The following is a 13,407-nucleotide window of genomic DNA, read 5'->3' as shown; positions in this document are numbered from 1 at the left end:
CTTTTTCAGTGGTCTTAGGACAAAACTCAACTCCTTATCCTGGTTTCTAAGGGCCTGCACAGCCTGACCCTTAATATCTCTCCAATGTCATATCAAAGCACTGTCATCACACCTTATGCTTTATCAAGGTCTTTCCCACTTCTGGGTGTTTGCATCTGCTTTTCCTACTGTCCAAAACACTGTCCCCTAGTTCTTGTCACTGCTGACTCCCTCTCATCAGTCAGGGCTCAGCTCAAAAGTCATCTCCTAAGAGAAGCTATTACACATAGTATACACCTCCTCTAGTAATTTCTCTTATATAATCATCTTTATATTCTTCAAAGTCCTTGTCACATCTATAATTATCTTGTTAATTTATTTGTCTACCTGCTTATTGTTAGTCTTTCCCAATAGAATCTAAATTGCTAAAGGATAAGAGACCATGGCTGGCATTTTCATCACTGTACCTTAACTCCTAGAACAGTGTTTGACATATGATAGGTGTTTCATAAATAGTTGTTGAGTGACTGACTGACTGAATGAATGAATGCATAGCTTCTAAAGAAACACTACTAAGGTGGTGAGGAATAAGAAGGTCTAGGGAACATTAAGAAAAGAATGATTAGTAAATGTTTAAGGGGGAACTTAAAAGGTGGAGAGCCTTTCTACACTAGCCAGAGAGGGGACCACATGGCCTTGTTCTTGTTCTCACATAACTTAAGGGGAAACTTTCACAATGTCCTGTGCCCTTGATGTCCTCCAAATGGAGGAGTATGGTCTCAAAGTCCTTGCAGCAGGAACCCACTTAGGTGGCACCAACCTTGAATTCCAAATGAAACTGTACATCTAACAAGAGGAAAAATCATGGCATCTACATTGTAAATCTGTCTGGGAATACTGACCAGTGAGCTGTGCTGAAGTTTGCTGCTACCTCTGCAGCCACTCCTGTTGCTGGCTGCTTTACTTCCAGAAGCTTCAGTAACTAGATCTAGGCAGCCTTCTGGGAGCCCAGACTTCTAGTGGTTACTAGTCCCAGGGCTGACCACAGAAGCATCCTGTGTTAACCTGTCTACCATTGTTCCGTGTAACACAGACTCTCCTCTGCATTATGTGGACATTGCCATCCCTGACAACAGCATGGGGGGCTCACTGAGCAGGTCTGATGCAGTGGATGCTAGCCTGGGAAGTTCTGTGTGTGGGTGGCACCATCTTCTGTGACCACCCATGGGAGATTCTGCCTAATCTCTACTTCTACAGAGATCCTGAAGAGATTGAAATGTAAGAGCAGGCCACTGCTAAAAAGGCTGTGATCAAAGAGGCATACAGCTCCTGAGTTCCGTGCTATGCAACTCGAGGTTGAGGACTGGTGTGAAGGCGTCCTGGTGCCCTCCCGGCTAGGCTGCAACTTCCTACTGAAGCCTGGGGTGCTCAGCTATCACAGAAGACTGGTCTTCCGCCCCCACTGCTCGGGTCACTGAATGGGTAGGAAAAACCACTGAGTGGTCTTAAGCTGTTTTTCCACAAACTCTTAAAAAGAGTGGAAATAAGGTTGAGAAAAACAGTTTCTAAGATAAAAAGTTAAAAAAATAAAGGGTGAATAAAAAAATAAGTGACATTGATGGGGGTTGTCAGAAGGAAAGAGAACGAATGAGCATCCAGGATAAACTCTGACAGAAACTGTAGTCCCTAAGCAGGGCTTTAAAGCTAAAGGGATGAAGGAGGCTTCTGGGAGGGACAAGAAGAAAGAAAAAGTAAAGTCTCAGAAGAGAGAAAGTCATATTTAAGGGAAAGACCACCAATTTTGCAGGCAATAGGTCTGAATTTCAACCCTGGCCCTACCTCTAACCCGCTGTTTGAGCCTAGGCAGACCCCTGACCATGTGGGAATCCCAGAGTCCTCACTATAAATGGCCGGACTCTCAGTCCCATGGCTGTTACAGTGTTAAACAAAAGGCCAGGATGTAAAGATGATGTTCCTAGGACCTGGGGTCTTTTTTTAAAAATACTGAAATGTACACTTTATTTTTTAAAAGATTTTCTTTCTTTATTTTTAAAGAGAGAGGAAGGGAGGGAGAAAGAAAGGGAGAGAAACATTGATGTGCAAGAGATATATCAGTTGGTTACCTCTCACATGCCTCCAGTGGGGGACCTGGCCCAAAACCCATGCATGTGTCCAGGCTAGGAAATGAACTGGCAACCTTTCAGTTCACAGGCCAGTGCTCCATCCACTGAGCAACAACAGCCAGGGATGTCTTTTTTTTATAATGAATTTATTGGGGTGACACTGGTTAATTAAATTATATAGGGTTCAGGTATACAATTCTACAATATATCATCTGCATATTGTATTGTGGGTTTACCACCCCAAGTCAAGTCTTTTCTCATCACCATTTATCCCTCATTCACCCTCTTCTATGTCTCTCCATTCCCACTTCCTTTCCTTCTGGCAATCACCATACTATTGTCTGAGTTCATTGAGTCTTTCTTTTTTTTCTTTGCTTAATCCAGTCACCCTTCTCACCAGCCTCCAACCCTCTGCCCTCTGACAGCTGTCAGTCTGTTCTCTGTCTCCCCTTTGTTAATTCATTTTGTTAATTAGATTCCACATATAAATTAAATCATATGGTACTTGTGTTTCTCTCACTGGCTTATTTTACTTAGCATAATAGTCTCAAGATCCATCCATGCAATCAGAAAAGGTAAGATTCCTTCTTTTTTACAGCTGAATGGTATTTCACTGTGTAAATGTACCACAGCTGTTTTATCCACTCATCTAGTAATGGGCACTTGAGCTATACTTCCAAATGTTGGCTATTGTAAATAATGTTGCAATAAATATAGGGGTACATATATTATTTCAAATTAGCGTTTCGTGTTTCTCTGGATATATTCCCAGAAGTGGAATTGTGGGGTCATAAGGCAGTTCCATTTTTAATTTTTTGAGGTAACTCCATTCTGCTTTCTACACTGACTACACCAGTCTGCATTCCCACCAGCAGAGCACTAAGGTTCCCTTTTGTCCATCTCTTTCTCAGCACCTGTTGTTTGTTGATTTATTGATGATAGCCATTCTGACAGGTGTAAAGTGATATCTCATTTTGTTTTTAACTTGCATTTCTCTGATGATTAGTGATGATGAGCAACCTTTCCTATGTCTATTGGTCATCTGTATGTCGTCTGAGGAGAAGTGTCTTAATCAGGTCCTTTGCCCATTTCTTAAGCAAATTGGTTGGTTTTTTGGTGCTGATTTGTATAAGTTCCTCATAAATTTTGGATATTAATCCCTTATCAGATGTATCATAGGTGAATATGTTCTCTCATTCAGTGTTTTTTTTTTCCATTTTCGTTGATGGTTTCCTTTGCTGTGCAAAAACTTTTTAGTTTGATATAGTTCCATTTGTTCATTTTTTCTTTAGTTTCCCTAGCCCAAGGTACATCAGGAAAAAATATTTCTTTCCTTTTTTTTAAATCATTGTTCAAGTACAGTTTTCTCCGTTTTACTCCCAATCCAGCCCACCCTCCCAACCCTCCCCACTTCCCTCCCATTATCACCCTCCCCCTAGTTTTTGTCTATGAGAAAAAAATATTTCTATAAAAAATGTCCAAGATCTCACTGCCTACATTTTTTTTCTAGAATTGCTATGGTTTTGAGTCTAATGTTTAAGTCTTAAATTCATTTTTAGCTTATTCTTCTGTATGGTATAAGAAGGTGATCTACTTTCTTTTCTTTTTCTTTCTTTTTTCTTTTTGGAATTAATCTGTCCAATTTCCCAACACCATTTATTGAATAGACTATTTTTACCCCATTGTATGATTTTATCTCCTTTGTCAAATACTAATTGACTATAAAAGCATTGGTTTATTCCTGAGCTCTCTATTCTGTTCCATTGATCTATATGTTTGTTTTTATGTCAGTATGATGCTGTTTTGATTACTATGGCCTTGTAGTAGAGTTTGATATCAGGTAGTATGATTTCTCCAACTTCGTTCTTTTTTCTGAGGATCACTCAGGGTTTATTGTGGTTCCATATAAATTTTTGGAATATTTTTTCTAGTTCTTTGAAATATACCATTGGTATCTTGATAGGAAGTGCACTGAATCTATAGATTGCTTTGGGTAGTATGGACATTTTAATGATTTTAATTATTCCTAGTCATAAACACAGTATGTTCTTCCACTTATCTGTATCTTCTTCAATTTCTTTCTTCAGCATTGTATAATTTTCTGAGTACAGGTCTTTTACAGCCTTGGTTAAATTTAGTCCTAAATATTTTTTGAAGCAATTGTAAACAAAATTGTTTTCTTAGTTTCCCTTTCTGATAGTTCATTATTGATGTATAAAAGTGTAACTGATTTCTGGATATTTATTTTGTATCCTGCTACTTTACTGAATTAATTTATCAGTTCTAGTAGTTTTTTGGTGGAATCTTTTTTTTTAAGATTTTATTTATTTATTTTTAGAGTGGGAAAGCAGGGGGAGAAAGAGAGAGAGAGAGAGAGAGAGAGAGAGAGAAACATCAACGTGTGGTTGCCGGGGGTTATGGCCTGCAATCCAGCCATGTGCCCTGACTGGGAATCAAACCTGCAATGCCTGGTTCGCAGCCCACACTCAACCCACTGAGCTACGCCAGCCAGGGCCTGGTGGAATCTTTAGGATTCTCTATATACAGTATCATGTCATCTGCAAATAATGACAGTTGTACCTCTTCCTTTCCAATTTGAATGCCTTTTATGTCTTCTTGTCTGATTGCTATGGCTAGAACTTCCAGTAATATGTTGAATAAAAGTGGGGAAAGCAAACATCCCTGTCTTGTTCTTGATCTTCAGGGAAACACTTTTAGTTTTTTCCCTTGGGTCATTTCTTGTGGCATCAGGATTGTTTGGTTAATCTGGATAGTGTTTAAATACTGAAAAGTGCACAGACTTATACACAGGTACATTCACATAATGTAAACATCACAGAGATACCCAAATAGTCTCGTACACATTGAATATCATAGAGACCCCCGGCTGGCATAGCTCAGTGGATTGAGCGTGGGCTGCGAACCAAAGTGTTGCAGGTTCAATTCCCAGTCAGGGTACATGCCTGGGTTGCAGGCCATGACCCCCAGCAACCCCACATTGATGTTTCTCTCTCTCTCTCTCCCCTTCCCTTCCCTCTCTAAAAGTAAATAAATAAAATCTTTAAAAAAAAAAGAATATCATAGAGACAAACACTGGGTATTATTCAGGGATAAACATACTCAAAGAAAACATGCAGAGAGACAGAGGAATTTCCCCAATAATATAGGCCCAGATCCAAAAAGAACCCAAAGTCTAAGAGACCTTGATATAGGGATGGAGCCAAGAAAACAAATGCAAATAAAGAAAGACAAAAAATGACAGACAAGAAGGTCAAGAGTGGCAGAGAAATTCAGAGAAATCAGACAAATAGGAAGGGGCAACCAAGTGTAGACAGTCTCTAAGAGCTCTTAGAGTTCTGGAGGTCAGAAGTCTGAAATGGTTCTTAAAGTCTAAAATCAAGGTGTCAGCAGGGCCTGTGTTCTTTGGAGTCTCCTGTAGAGAATCCATTTCCTTGTTCTTCGCAGTGTCTGGAGGCCACCCACTTCCTTTGTTCTCTCCTCCTTTTTCAGTCTTCAAAGCCAGAAACGTCAGCCCACTGCTTTTCATACTTCCATTTCTCTGGTTGTCCCATTCTGTTTTTGTCCTCCACTTTGAAGGACGCTTGAGATTATTTTAGATCCACTTGGGTAATCTGGAATAATCTCTACTTTAAACTCCACTGATTAGCAACTTTAATTCCATATGAAAACTTAATTCTGCTCTGCTATATAAGGTCACATATTCACATGTTCCAGGATTTAGGATATGACATCTTTAAGGGACCATTATTCCACTGTCAAAACATAGAAGTCCATCTTTTACATAATAGATTTGGTCATACCTGAAGTCTTTCACTTGGGTATCTGCATGTTTTATGAGCATTGAGCTGGGAGATTTGTTTTAAGATGAGTGTACATGTGTTTATTTGTGTTAGTTTCTTTATCAGGGTGTCATATTTGAATGTCTCCCAGATAAATATGCAGGGGCAGAAGGATGCCTGGAGGGGATGCCTAATATAGTGCTCTGGCTCCATAAAGACATACTGCTGTTGTATTGTTGTTCTTGTTGATAATAAAACTAATGACAGAGGGTCCCTGCATGTTTTCTTTGAGTATATCTATTTGTCCCTACATAATACCTGGTGTTTGTCCATATGGTATTCTGTGAGTATGACACTCTTTGGGCATCTCTGTGATGTTTGCATTGTGTAAATGTACCTGTTTGTAAGTCTGTGCACTTTGGGGTATATAGACATTGATGAGTGCACATGCATGTTTGTACAACAGGGTGTATGACATAGTAGTAGACATCTGAATGCTTAGTTATTCACAAACCTCCAAGAGTATCCAGACAGAAAGACCTGGTTAGAGACAGGTGGAGAAGCTAGGAAGACAAGAGAGCAGAGAGGAAGGTAGGAAAGGTGGGTAGAGGCAGGTAAAGGAAGGAAGAGACAGAAAGATGGTGGTGAGGAAAGGGCACAATGAAAGATCAGGGAAAATAATCAGAAAGCAGAAAGGAGTTCTAGGGATCTGAAATAAAAAAAGAGACTTGTGGAGTCAAAGAAAGGACACAGAAGATGTGGGTATGGCTCCATTTCTAGTCATTCTCTTGCTGTGTGACCTTGGCGATGCCAACTCTCTGGGCCTCAGTTTACCAAGAAATTTGAAATAAATAACCCTTGGGTACATCCCAAAGAAGGAGAGAGAGAAAAGTGGAAATAAAATCATACACAGGGAAAAATAGAAAGAAAGAACTAGAAAGAGGGACACAGGAAGAAAGTAAGGAAAGAGGCCCTGGGAGTCAGCCAGAAATAGAGCTGAGAGAGCCCTACCCTGACTCCTTGAGGCAGGAGGGTGAGCACCTGCTATCCACCCCTTACCCCAAAGCTTCAGAGTGTCCTTAATTCCTTAAAAGGTAAGGTAGGAAGATGGAAAGAGAGAGGCACCTGGAATGATATCCACACACCAATACTCAGAGTCCTGCCAAAGCCACACGCAACAGGATCGGTGCTTCCGGCACCAGCCCCCAGATGTAGGTGTGCCAGCCACCTGGAATGACTCACACCTTGGCGATGTAGGCACACATGCCGAAAGCGAGCCTGAGCACCCTGCCCACCCACACACCACAGGCCGAGGGGGAGGTGAGATTCGGGTTCTTCAGGGGGTGAGAGGGGGCTACCCTCCCCACACCCAGCTACCTTGCCCCCAGAGTGTCCCCCGCAGTGACCACCTTTCTGGTTTGAGGATCCGGTGTCCTTTCCTCCCACCCTCCTCCCCAAACCTTACTCAGGACGCGGGAGAACCAGATGAGGTGTTACGCAAGGCCTGATGTTTACCTCCCGCAGGGGCCTCCTCCCTCCCTATAAAGCCTGACGTGGTGGGAAGATTGGAGACTGGGACTGGATGAAGAAAGAGACAATATCAGGAGAGGGGCAGAGTACAGTCAGAAAGTTAATGTAGGAGGAAAGAAGGGCATCAACTCAGCAAGCAGCAGGAGGGGTGCACCATCTGTGCGCTCGAAAGCGGTCCAGGGGGTCGCGGAAGCGACAGCATCCGGACGCTGGCCTCCCATGGAGGCGCCTGTGCTGGGCCCAGGGCTGGTAGAACGTCTGGAGCAGCTGGCTACTTGCCCGCTGTGCGGGGGCCCCTTCGAGGACCCAGTGCTCCTGTCATGTGAGCACAGCTTCTGCCGCGCGTGCCTGGCCCGCCGCTGGGGGACTCCGACAGTGACAGGCACCGAGGAGTCTCCCACCGCGTGCCCCTGCTGCGGCCTCTTGTGCCCCCGCCGCAGCCTTAGGTCCAATGTGCGGCTGGCGGTGGAGGTGCGCATAAGCCGGGGACTGCGAGAGAAGCTGGCCGATCCCGGGGCCCGCGCTGGAAGACGCCGAGGGGGCCGCATCCCCACCATGGGAAGCCTGGACCCATTCGGAGAGGTGAGGCCCCGGGTGCGCTTCACGGGTTTGTGGCTGTCGGGGGAAGAGGGAGCTTCGTGGGTTCCTTAGGGGAGCTGGGAATGGTACCTCCTGGTGGGGTGCTTTATGGAAGTTGAGGCAAACAATGGAGTTGAGGCGAGAAGAGCAAAGGTCGAGGGGCCAGGAGATGACTACGAGACCTCTACGTGAAGTGAGAGGTGGCAGGAAAAACGGGGGAAGGAGTTGACATTTTGCTGCGGGAGAGGGGTGGGGAGACGGCTGGGCGCATGCGTGAGTCCTGTGAGCTTGCTGGGAGCAGAGAAGGCGCCGTGGCACTGTCCCGAATGCTAGGGCCCCCTGGAGCCCCTGGGAAGCAGTGGGAGGCAGGGAGGAGGGGAACCAGTGGAGGGGGACGCTGACTGGGGCTAAGCAAGTGGGGGTTTGGGAGGAGGGTGGGGAGATCAGAACTAACCTAGGGGAGGGGGAGGCCGAGGGAGGGCGGAGAAAAAGCTGCAGTGGAGGATCAGGGAAGGAGCGTGCTGAGTAAAGCAGAGAGGAAGGGAGAGGGTAGCGGATCCAAACGTCCCTGCAGTATCCTGGGATTAGGCTGTAGTCGAGCTCAGTGTTGTTTATTATTGTTGTCCTTAGCTCCTCCCAGAGAACCAGGCAGGGGCAGTCAGAGTTGGAGGCTAAGTCCGAAGAACTGCCTTTGGGGCCTCTGGCTCCTCTACTTCCCAGCCTTATCACCCACCCACCAGCCTTGCCCTTCTTGAGCCCAACTCCTTGGCCATCAATCAAACCCATTCCGTGGCCTAACCCAACCAGCTTCTCCCCAGAAGCTAAGCCCTCTTGGGTCTTGCTCCCACTACCCAATCCCCTTTTAAGTCTACATAGACCTAATCATTCTAGGTATTATTGGCATAAGTAGACAAATTGCCTTTCCTCTCCCGTTCAACACCATACTGGTCTGCTCCACTCTCCCTGGACCGGGAAGGGAAAAGGAGGAATCCCCCATACAGGGAGAGGGTGTGGGGTATGCAGTGCCCTCTCCTGGCTCCCATGGATCCCTGCAGATCTGTTGAGCCTTCTGGAACACATCCAAGTCTAGCTGCCTCCTTGGCCAGAGTAAAGAGACTGCAAAGCAAAAGGCTCAATGAATGCCACTGGGCTTATATAGCAAGAAGTAGAGCAACTTTATTAAGGCTTTTATATACTCACCCTTAAACCAAGGGCTCTGAGTATGTGTTTGGTCTGGGCTAGAAGGGGATTCACCCTCAAGAAGGTGAATAAGGACAGTGTCAGAGACAGAGAATGGGGTTGTGGGGGCAGCAGGAAAAGGTAAGAACTCTGGCAGGGTGGGGGGGGGCAAGAAAAGGACATGAAACCATGGCCAGGTGGCTCAGTTGGTTGGAGCATCTTCACTTATACCAAAAGTTTGCTGGTTCAATTTCGGGTCAGGGCACATACCTAGGTTGCTGTTTCGATCCCTGGTTGGAGCACGTACAGGAGGCAACCAGTGAATGTTACTATCTCACATCGAAGTTTCTCTCCCTTCCTCTCTTTCTAAAATCAATAAACTTATCCTCAGGTGAAGATTAAAATTTTAAAAAGGGCATGGATGACGCTGGGCACTGAGAGCCCTTAGTGAATGGGGTAGGGGAGCATAGTGCCTGGTGGTGTTAGGAGAATGAGAAGTGGTGATGAGAGGAAGGAAGGGTCATGAAGGAGGGTGAGACAGAGGAATAGAGAGCATAGTGGTAGAGAGGATATGTGCTGAGAGATGGGGAGGGCCCTCACCAGCTCAGACCCAGCTCACCTGAGTCGGGTGGATGGGGAGGGCTCCCAACAGTATGCTCAGAGCTCACATCCATGTTTTCTTCTGCCCACCCAGGATATGAGCAAGACATGGAGAAGGTGAGTTCCATTTTTACTGTTCCTTCCTTTTCCACTACCAGCTGCTATATTCATCACCATCTCACTGGGCCCACATCTTTGTACCCACTCACAGGTAGTTTTTGGGATGTGCCTTACCCCTTCCTGCTCCAGAGATTCAAGTAGGGTAGCGAAGGGGGCAACAGAGTGCAGAGGGTGTCTACTGGTTTCCTGACCTTTTTCCCTCATTTGTCCAGATTTGATGCCCCAACACCCAAGTCATCTAACTCAGAGGACAATCTCCCTGATGATTACCCAGTGGTCAAAAACATGCTTCACAGACTGACAGGTAAGGAGGGCAGAAGGGAGGAAAGTGAGTAAGAGTCTATTTTAGGTTTGCTTCCTTTCCTCCCTCAAAAATAATCAAGCCCTTTTTGATGTCTATAATTAGTCCTAGGGATGCTGTAACAAAGCATCACACATTGAGTGGCTTAAACAACAAATTTATTGTCTCACAGTTCCGGGAGTAGAAGTGAAGGTGTTGGCAGTTTTTGGTTCCTTCTGTGGGCTGTGACAATCTGTCTCTCTCCTAGCTTCTGGTAGTCTCTGATGTATCTTGGCCTGTAGATGGTATTCTCCCTGTGTCTTCACATTATATTTCCTTTATATGCATTTGTCTCTGGATCCAAACTTCCCTTTTTTATAAGGACACCAGTCATATTGGATGAAGGCCCACCCTAGTGACCTCATTTTAACTTGATTACCCCTGTAAAGACTCTGTTTCCAAATACAGTCACAATGTGAGGTAATAGACTTTAACGTCTTTTTGGGAGAAACAGAATTCAACCCATAATAATGTCTATCCTCAGTTTCTCATATCCCAGCCATTCTCCACTCTTACCGTTTCACTCACTCACACAACAGACCCCCAGAGGTCAGCTGCCTCTCAGGAATCTCTGCTTCCACCACTTATCTTCACTCCTCTCCAGAAGGATCACGGGACTCCTACATTCCCCTGCGACTCTGGGCCTTCTCTGCAGCTTCTGGGCAGATCCTTCCTCAATCCCTCTCAAAGCTGTTCTCTGGAGAACATGCTCCACCCTCTCAGTCACCACCATCCCACCCAATCCAGGTTGCTTCTAGTACCCTGGGTCCAGAAGTTTTTTCTCAAGGCACCCCATACATTCAAAGCCAATACTCTTTCTGGTTCCTTTAGCTATCACCAAATTGTCCCACTCTTCTTATAGGAATAGGCTTATCCACTCACACTTATTCCTGTGAGTGGGTGGGCTGGTTTGTCAGGATGCCTGGGATTCTCCCCTTTACCCCTCCCCTCTGACAGTTGGGGTTCCAGTACGTGGTATCAGTCTTTCTCTTTAGATCCACCTTCCCCATCCTGCTGACCCAGCTCCCAAGCCCCACCCCAGATACTGCAGATTGAGATATCAGTCCTCCTCCCCTGTCACATCAGCCACTCTCTTCCCCCCACCCTACAAACCAGGCCATCTCTCCTTTGATCTCTGCACTGTGCTCCTGCCCTGGACTAGCCAGGTTCTTCTTCAAGCCCAATTCTTCAGAAATAGTAGATTCCGTCCACAGATTCTGTCCTGCCTAGCTGTACCTTTCATATAACTTCACCCTCATTGGTCCCACAGCCACCTTTCAAATTGTGGGGCCTTTGAAGTGACTTCTGCTATGTATTCTCTGTCCTATCCCATCTCTGACTCAGAAACTCTTCTCACTTTAGTCCTCTCCCTATCTTGCGCTTCCCAGCCGACCTGACTCTGGACCCTGGCACCGCACATCGCCGCCTGCTCATCTCCGCTGACCGCCGCAGCGTCAGACTGGCCCCACCAGGGACACCCGAGCCCCCTGACAGCCCAGCACGCTTCGATCAGCTGCCTGCGGTGCTGGGTGCGCAGGGCTTCGGGGCCGGCCGCCACTGCTGGGAGGTGGAGACCGCGGACACCGCCTCATGCGGAGATCCTTCTGGGGAGGATGAGGACATGGAGAGTCACTATGCCTTGGGTGCGGCGGGGGAGTCGGTGCGACGCAAGGGCCGTGTAGGATTGTGCCCCGCAGGCTCTGTGTGGGCAGTAGAGGGCCGAGGCAGCCGCCTGTGGGCACTCACAGCACCGGAGCCCACCTTGCTGGGCAGTGCCGGGCCCCCACCACAGCGAATTCGCGTGGACTTGGACTGGGAGCGGGGCCGCGTGGCCTTCTACGATGGCCGCTCGCTGGACCTGCTGTTTGCCTTCCAGGGGCCTGGCCCCCTGGGGCAGCGCATCTTCCCACTGTTTTGCACTCGAGACCCGCGTGCCCCGCTGCGCATCGTGCCTGCGGAAGGCTGACAACCACGCCCAGTCTCCTGCTAGCTTGGCTCTCCTGCCAGCTTGGCCCTCAGCGAGGCGTCTTCTGGTCTGGCAACTCCCTACTCATGCAGGGATCGCGTCCACGTGCCCACAGCCAGAGTATTGATGCACACCACCCACCCACCTAAACTGTCTCTTTTCTCCCAAGACCTCAACTGGCCTCTAGTTTCCACATCCACTCCCAAAGCCGAACCCATCCCCACCCCCTCCTCTTGGGATGCTTTTCTCCTACAGCTACCCCAGGTCTCCCCAACTATTTTACACAGCTCCAGGTCTGAGTTGGGGAACAGGCCCTGCCCCAGTGTTACTAGTCAATAGCCCACGTTTACTACACTGAGTCCCTATCCCTACTCCTCAAATATTTACCTCCCACTCCTGCTTCTGCTGCTCTCAAATACCCAGTGCCTTCCCCAGAGCTTAAGGCTGGGGCTTTCCTGCCCTATCCACTCTCAAGGGAAACAAGACCCTCCTGAAAAAAACAAAAGGCTTAATTAGCTAGGAAGCTTAATATTGGGGCTGTTGGGGAAGGGGGTTGATTCTATTCCACCATGCTTTCCATGTTCAGTCCTTTCCCATTAACAACCTTCTTTAAACTACCCCCAGTACATACAATAAGAAACCAATGGTGCTAACTTTCCTTTCCTCAACCTGGGCATGCTCCATACAACCTGAAGGCATCCTTGTATATAGCTTCACATCTTTCCCCATGTGTATAAATGGGCCTGTATTTAACACATTTTATGATGGGTTATTTATTTTGTGCATATGTGGCAATAAATGAGATCTCCATGGTGGTATGGATTTGACTGATCTCTGCAAGTATGAGTGGCAAGAGGCCTAGAGAAGATACTCAGATCCCAGTGAGTTGTGGGGAGGGTCACGGGAGATGGACATCTGGACTGGCAGACATCAAAGCCTAGGAAGGGGTGAGGGTGTAATGTAGGGGACATACCCCATCTCTCTCCTGCTTTTTGCTACCTGGGACTATGTTGGATCTGTCTCTGAAGCTGGAAGACCAAAGGCTGAGAAGATAGTTCTAAGTGACCACTCTTGATGCCAGCTTTGTCAGAAATCCTGTATCACATGAGAAGGGTTAGGAGAGAGGACATGGCTGTTCTTCATTTTCCATTGAAGGTAAGAATAGCAAAGACTGTTCACCCACCTCCCCTT

At 46.6% G+C, this 13,407-nt stretch overlaps 1 protein-coding gene and 1 pseudogene across 1 annotated transcript; both read left to right on the top strand.

The window, feature by feature from the left end:
• The first annotated feature begins 715 nt into the window (after nt 1–715).
• Nucleotides 716–1,488, top strand: LOC123810456 (annotated as a pseudogene).
• A 5,750-nt stretch (nt 1,489–7,238) lies between these two features.
• RNF39 (ring finger protein 39) lies at nt 7,239–13,034 on the top strand. The gene is made up of 4 exons (XM_045826216.1): nt 7,239–8,014; nt 9,885–9,907; nt 10,123–10,214; nt 11,639–13,034. Exons 1-4 carry the CDS (start codon nt 7,652–7,654, stop codon nt 12,214–12,216), a joined length of 1,056 nt encoding a protein of 351 aa, XP_045682172.1. The 5' UTR covers nt 7,239–7,651; the 3' UTR covers nt 12,217–13,034.
• The last annotated feature ends 373 nt before the right edge of the window (nt 13,035–13,407 follow it).

Source organism: Phyllostomus hastatus, unplaced genomic scaffold (assembly GCF_019186645.2).
Source record: "Phyllostomus hastatus isolate PE091 unplaced genomic scaffold, TTU_PhHast_1.1 phas_scaffold_60, whole genome shotgun sequence".
NCBI classification, from domain to species: domain Eukaryota; kingdom Metazoa; phylum Chordata; class Mammalia; order Chiroptera; family Phyllostomidae; genus Phyllostomus; species Phyllostomus hastatus.
Note: the sequence above shows the minus strand (reverse complement) of the source record. Positions and strands in the feature narration are given on the sequence as shown.